General features: G+C 31.6%; 1 protein-coding gene across 1 annotated transcript; it reads left to right on the forward strand.

Annotated features, from left to right (window-relative positions):
- Positions 1-608: 608 nt before the first annotated feature.
- On the forward strand, positions 609-3,747 carry LOC110998810 (connectin). Its single transcript, XM_022267633.2, has 2 exons — positions 609-1,633; positions 2,232-3,747. Exons 1-2 carry the CDS (start codon positions 619-621, stop codon positions 2,846-2,848), a joined length of 1,632 nt encoding a protein of 543 aa, XP_022123325.2. The 5' UTR covers positions 609-618; the 3' UTR covers positions 2,849-3,747.
- The last annotated feature ends 3,645 nt before the right edge of the window (positions 3,748-7,392 follow it).

A 7,392-nucleotide genomic window follows, 5' to 3' on the forward strand; every position in this document is an offset into this window, starting at 1 on the left:
AACTACAAAAAATTCCTAAGTTACTGTTAAAATAACTCACGGGTACAAAAAGGCTATTTGTTCAGATGAAGTCACATCCTCTCCTTTATTGTTGATAGTGTGAACGTGACCTAAGGAGTTAGTCATTTTCCTGAGAAATGTTATTCGATTTATTTTTGAAGTAATATGACGTTATAGTAGTATTAATAATATAGTTATAGTAGTAATATACTCGTAATTAGTAGAAATTTGCTTGATTTGCATTTCAAAAGACTTATTAACAAAATAATTGTTCAGACTTTTTCACGACTAGAAATTGTTTAAATACCTACTGTTATGGTCTTTTTGTAAACACGTTAAAATAATTGTTTAGTACGATTATTCCTTTTATTGGATTCACTTTAATGTTTGATTTGCCAATATCTAATAAGTAAGAGCGAATCAGGCATGCTTTCTTATACTTGCTATTTCTGCATAAAAAACCTAATTTCATACCTCACCAGGGTATTTCAAATGTTGGTTCAGATAGCTTTACAGTATGGATTTCAGAGAAAGCTACTTTGTGACGAAAATTGTTTTGTGTTACTCTACTAAAAATTTAACAGAACTTTTCCTTATTACAGTTGATCGACAATCAATATGACATCCTGGAAGCTGTTTTTCCTTTGCGCCGTGCTCTTCTGCGTCGAAGGCAAACGGTTGCATCAAAAACGGGAAACCAAATCCCATATATGCGACCCAGTTTATAACAACACAAATAAAATTCAATGTTACTGCGTTCGAGATTCCAAGCTCGACTTGATTCAGAGTGCTGATTGCTATGCAACTGTCAACGAAATCTCAATTGATGATGACAATTGGAAGGTTTTTGAAGAACTCGAAAATGTCCACAAGCTAACATTCACGAATACACGAGGCGTTATTTTGAAGTATATACCTCAACACGCATTACAATTCACGAAATCAGTTCTGAAACTCGAAGTAAAGTACGCGAACATTGATTCAATAGAACCATTCGATTTTGCTAACCTAACATTCGTTGAAGAAATAACACTAAGAGATAATCAAATCAAAGATTTGAAAGCTAATGCCTTTGCACATCACAGGGACTTGGTAACAATTGGCCTAGATACAAATAATATAGTCGAGATAAACAGAAATGTATTTGTAGATTTACCGTCTCTCGAAAAGCTATATCTGACGAGGAATAAAATTACAACAATCCACGACAAAGCTTTCATACATTTGTCTAATCTAAGAGAACTTGAAATTGATACAAACAATTTATTCATGTTGAACAGTGAAACCTTTTTAGGCCTGAAGAAGTTGGAAAAGTTAGATCTTAGTAGTAACAGTTTGCAAGTAATTGGTGATAATACGTTTGCGCCCTTAAAGAGCCTACGGGTATTAAATTTGGATGGAAACAAAATTCAGATGCTTGACGAGAAAGCTTTTCATGGGCTCGTTAATTTGCAATCTTTATCAATTGCTCATAATACACTGAAAGAAATTAAACATATAAAGTTGTTTGTTGGATTAAAGTCCTTAAAGTCAATGAGTTTGAAAGGCAATCAACTACAGAATCTTGACTCCGATGTAATGGGGCCGATACTTGAGAATTTCTACAGTAATGTCAGCAGTCTAGATGTCGAAGGTAAATATTTTATCTTATTATTTAATTAAGCGCAATACCTACTCTTTAGACGTGAAATGTAAATGGATTGGATAATTAACTTTTTAACTGACTTCAAAAAAAGAGGTGATCAGTTTAACCTATAAGTTCGTGTATACAACAAGTGCAATTTCGTTAGTTAAAAATTACAAAAACTACTAGGAAAACAAACTGTCATCAGATACATTACAAAGTAGTACAACTTTCATTAAAATCGGCTTAGTTGTTTTTCAGATATTATGGGTTATTTTTACTAGGACATGTATTATTAAACTCCCTCGGTAAATAATTCGGTATTTGGTTGGTTTAATTTTTCGAAATAACATTAATAAAATATTAATTCTATACAAAAGGAGTAAATATACTTTTATTCTTGCACAACTATGGGTACCGGTCTATGTAAAACGACAATTCTTTAGGGTTGAAGTCTCAAAAGACTAGAATGGATCAGACACACACATATGTCTGTCTAGCTATAACACTCTCTGCGGCACACATTGTTAAATTTTTTTATTTTTTATTTACAAGAACTGTTCTTATAAATTATTTATAATAATTGCGTATTACTTGTGTTTTTCAGATAACATGTTCCCCTGCGATTGCCGCCTGGACTGGTTCTTATCATTAATGAACATCACGAAAAGTTCGCACTTGAAGCTATCCATCGAAAACCTTAAATGTATTCCCACCTCGGACATCAGAGACAAATGGACAAAGACAGTAGAAGCTGACAAGAACACAGACGCAGTAGACGATGTCCAAAATGATTATGAATATTATGATGATACACAGTTAAATGGGAAATTATTTTACGTTGACATGCGTTTCCTTTTAAATTGCTCTAAAAATTTCGACAGCCTTCTCAAACCGGACGTTGAATCACCCAAACAAAAGACTACAGTAAAGCCGAGTACAACACCAGCTAATATAGGACCAAAAGTACCAATGCTTTTAGAAAATAAGGGCGAAGATCAGAAAAATGTATACACGACCAGTCGACTGTCAACTGTTTCAGCTAAACCAATGGCAAATGGCTTTTATGACGATCGCAATATGGCCGCCGACGAAGCGAAACCGGACAAAATAAAATCGCATCGAAGCATTCAGGATTTTGAGAGCCAATCCAGTAACTCTTATATGACATCTTCATGTCTTGCATTATTAGTAGGAGTGTTTAGTATTAGATTATTATACTAGATTAACTTAATTTATTATTATAACCAGTGGTGTTAATACTGATATCAACTATCTTAAGAAGATTTAAATTTTTAACTTTATTCCGGTTTCAAGTAAAACGTGAATACTTTTTTCGTAACTCAATTTGGCCACAGACTAATCGAATTGACGACGACATAGCATATTTTAATAATATGTCTAATAATCGTAACACTATATTGGGCTTTAGTTTAATTTTGTTGGAGATTTTAATATGTAAATGAAATTTGTGTATTTGTGTAATTTAAGAATGATATTAACACGTAATAAAGATAAGTTTGTTTACGTGTTTACAAGCATAGGGTCACTATAGGGACTGGTGCGACGCGACGCCATCTTGGCGCGTTTTGGCGGGTTCTATTTTTAAAGCTAGTAACAGAATTTTAAAATGGCATTTTGTTTTAGTTATCTTATTAAACTGATTTATTTTGTATGTACAATGAGGATATATTCTTTTACTTAAAAAACATTTCATTGCTGTCGGTAAAATTACTTATTTTTAAGTAAATATAATTTGTTAAATTTAATTTACAAAATATATTTTTTTAATTAAGTCAGAATTAACACCATCGACGAGTATTTAGTAATAAAATTGTATTATATATTAGTGCTAATAAGTAGTGTAACGTTACAGTTGGACGTGTTATTTTTTATTTTTATAATTGTTATAAAATTTGACTGCTTTATTGTAAGAATTTGTAATTTTCGTGTTTTAATATCGATTATTCACTTGATTAATTAATATAATATTAGTAATTACTTGATGTTTAAGGTAAATTTATTACGTCTTAACTAATTTTTTAAATATTTAATTGACTCAGTTAAGTTTTATTTTAATATCTTACCCTCAGTCACTAGAGATAATAAAGGATAACGTAGGATTTGCTGTTTTATTTAATATATAAAAATTCCCTAAACAAAAGTTGGGCAAATAGAAAAGAAAGAAAAAGGCGTATAGCACGACACATATTCCCCATACACAATAAACAATTTATTTCAGCGCCACCTAAAGTTTTGTATTCGAACTAAGACAGCGGTTTGTAAAACTATTTGCGCCTTTATAATCGTATGCGTTGTGTAGGGTGCTAACTGCGAAAACCAGCTGTTGTAGTGTGTCTATCTTGCCACAGGTGGCGCTAAAATATGTGTTATATTCGCAATATTTAAAATTCGGGTTTTCTAAATAAATAAAACCTGAATATGAACATAATATATTTCGAATTAAAATAATACCATTATTTTTTAAAAGTATAAAATAATTACCGATTTTATCTATGTGCCTCGTCATTGCGTTTTATGAAGACGTTTCTAGAATAAAATATCAAATAAATTCGCATCTGCTACCCGGTGATGCTATTAAATGAATAAGGTAATTTGAAAAGGGACTTCTCGCAGCTAAAACATCTAGAAATGCTGCATATTTCTACATTATAATTCATTTCTATAAGTGTATGTATTTCTGCAAAATTTTAGGTAAGAGGAATATACAGATTGATTGTATTTCATAATATATATACTTACTGTATAATACACCTTAATAATAAATTTATACGAAATTAAAAAAAATACATTTTGCAAGGAATACAGTACAAGTAAAATTATGAAAAAAAAACTAAGGGCAACTTACAGTCTGTAAGGAAAAAATAATTGAACGCCAACGTTGCACCAGTGCAAAACTACAACAAGTATACTTTGACATTATTCAATTAAAACATATGTAAACAATATAAAAAGGACATATACATCACGATCATTTCAGTTAGATCAAATCAGAGATCAGACCTTACAATAATATCACCATGCAATTTTTTTACTGGAAATCCTGAGTTTCTTATCTAGCATTCATAATTCTGCGTTGGTTGGTTTATTGAACAAAAGCCATGTCGTTAGCTAACTGACGTTTTTCGTCGATCATCGTATGATTACGTTTTCACTTATCGCTTGATTCAAAACTACATTAAAAATTGATAGCTTCTCAAATATTTCAGTAATGTTAATTTATAAAACAAATTATGTATATACAAAATTTTTGAAAATTAATGCTAAGATGTACATAGCCGGAAAAAGAGTGAAATGGGATATAATTTAATGGTGTATAGTACAGATGTTTCCATATATGCTTTTCCTTTAATAATTTTTATGTGCCTACCTTTTGTAAAAAAATGGTTGTCTGTAAAATCAGTTTACTGACGATAGTTGAACGTGTCAACGTCATAAGAAAATACTGATAGAATGGTTGCATTTTTCAAAAGAAAATTTTAATTTTATTTGTTTGATTGATATTTTGTATGGAAGGAGGTAAATGGAAATCACAATTCAAGTGATCAAGTAACATTTATTTGTACGCATAAATACAATTATAATGTTAGTAATAATAAGAGACAGATATCGAACGCTGCCGAACGCAAAGGGCGTTTATGCCTCTTTGTCGCTCGTTCCGCGCTCTCGCTTGCACTTCTCTAAATGGAACGGCTCAGAACGAGGTAACGCAGCATGAGTCACGTTTTTTCCTGCGTGCAGCCGGCTCCATCGAATTATAAGACGTTGTCACGTCAAAAATGTTTCTACGTCCAATTACCGTCTTCTATAATGATGAAAATAATATTCCTTCTCACAGTAATAGAAAACACAACGCCAAGCAATCACTAATAAGCATAGATAACGCAATTAACTCCAAGGATATGTTTTGCCCAGTCGTTTCAGCGACTTGTATTCAATCGTTTGAATAAAAAACAATTGAATCGTTGGTTAAAATTTGAACATAACAAATCTTTTACTGTATAAGAATGCCTTATTATGTATTTCATGTCAGTATATCCCCCCTTTGCATTACCTTTGTAGGCTATAACGCGAGAATAAGGCAATTTACATAACTTCAGGCAAATAGACAGGCCACATGTTACAAATACAGCCATAAAGCTTTTCTCACACGGCAATCTAGTTAAATTGATTCACTCTACGTTTGATCGATAATTTTATATCGTGTGTTTTATATAAATGAAACATAGTAAAATTACTAATACTATTTAAGTACTTTAATAATTATAGGCAGATAATAAGAGGTTCAGAAACGTTTTAATTTACGACATAAAATTAGTAACATACAATATTTTTTGTATATGACATATATATAATGTTTACAGTTCACGCATCAGATAATAAAACATATTTGTAACGAAATTGCCTTGCAAATGCCACACATTTATCCTTTAACCAGAAAATTCCAAATTTACTTTTATAGCGTAGTAAATAATGCAGAGGTGTTGTTTTCACATGCTATTTTCAAACTTCTATTTGCTTAGTAATGTACAACATTAGCACTATTAACCCCTCATATATATATATGTATATAGTGTTTTGGAAACGAATATAGCCTTAGTATTTTATTAACATAACTTTTACACATTTAAAGAAAACAATTTTCAATTTTATCGAATGGCAAAAAGTATCACAGCTGTAGAAAAAAGTTATTATCTGTATTTATTTCCCCGGAGTTGATATCGACAAGAAGATGATGGGGTTTTGCAGAATTGGCCGACACCGTGAGTCAACACCCCTTTGTCTTCAGTCACCGTGACCACGCACGCTGTAAAGCACCCAAAACACACACTAGAAGGTGTGTGTATGTGGGGTACGCTCATGATACAGATGATTTTGCGCTATGGATTTCTTAATACTCATTTTTACCATAATATTCCAAGATAGCTCAGCGCTGTATGCCCGGGCTGCGCGATAAAAAACTGAAATTTTGCATAGTCAGTGTTAACGCGGGGTACATGAAATATAGCACGATTACTAGTCAACAAGGAACAGTTATTTTTTATTATTATTTATTTAAGGAAATTTTATACTATTAAAGCTAAGTGTTATCAAAACTATTAAGTTAACACTAATTCGATAGAAAAAAAGTATCCAAAACATATAATAGGATTGGAAAATAAAGTTCTTGTGAATCAAGCCAGTGTTTGAATAATTCAGTCTTTATCGTAACATTACGTGTGTGCAATGCATGCATTAGTTGGTAATCGCGTAAATTTCCATGTCCAGAAAATAAAAATAAAATATGTTTATTATTGAACATAAAATAGACTTATTCCACGTCGTTAAATTTGAACCTGTAGGCATCACTACTCATCGGCAAAGAAGACTGAGGGTAAGAAAGCCGGCGTAAAAATCTCTCGGTACTCTTTTAATACTGTTGTTAATTGAAACTCTAAACCTTAAATATGAAACCTCCTTACGCCAGATCGTATGTAACCATTCTTAAAACGAACAATATCGGATACATAAGCGGAACGAGTAAACTCCATACATCCTCATGATATAGCGAGTAATCATATTTTGTATTCGCTCCACCATTGCAGAGTATTTCTTTTGGATAAAATCAATGCGTTACGTGTACACACTATAGTTTAGGTGAAATAATATTAGGTTTATATACAAGAATTTACAAACGGCCTCCTTATAAAATAATTTCCATTATTGATTTAATTATTGTAATCAAACCTTAACAATACGATGTTGTC

This window comes from Pieris rapae, chromosome 19, assembly GCF_905147795.1.
Source record: "Pieris rapae chromosome 19, ilPieRapa1.1, whole genome shotgun sequence".
NCBI classification, from domain to species: domain Eukaryota; kingdom Metazoa; phylum Arthropoda; class Insecta; order Lepidoptera; family Pieridae; genus Pieris; species Pieris rapae.

Coding starts and splice junctions, on each gene's coding strand:
- LOC110998810 (XM_022267633.2), top strand. CDS start 619: ATGACATCCTGGAAGCTGTTTTTCCTTTGCGCCGTGCTCTTCTGCGTC. Junction 1,634..2,231: donor CAGCAGTCTAGATGTCGAAG/GTAAATATTTTA, acceptor TGTGTTTTTCAG/ATAACATGTTCCCCTGCGAT.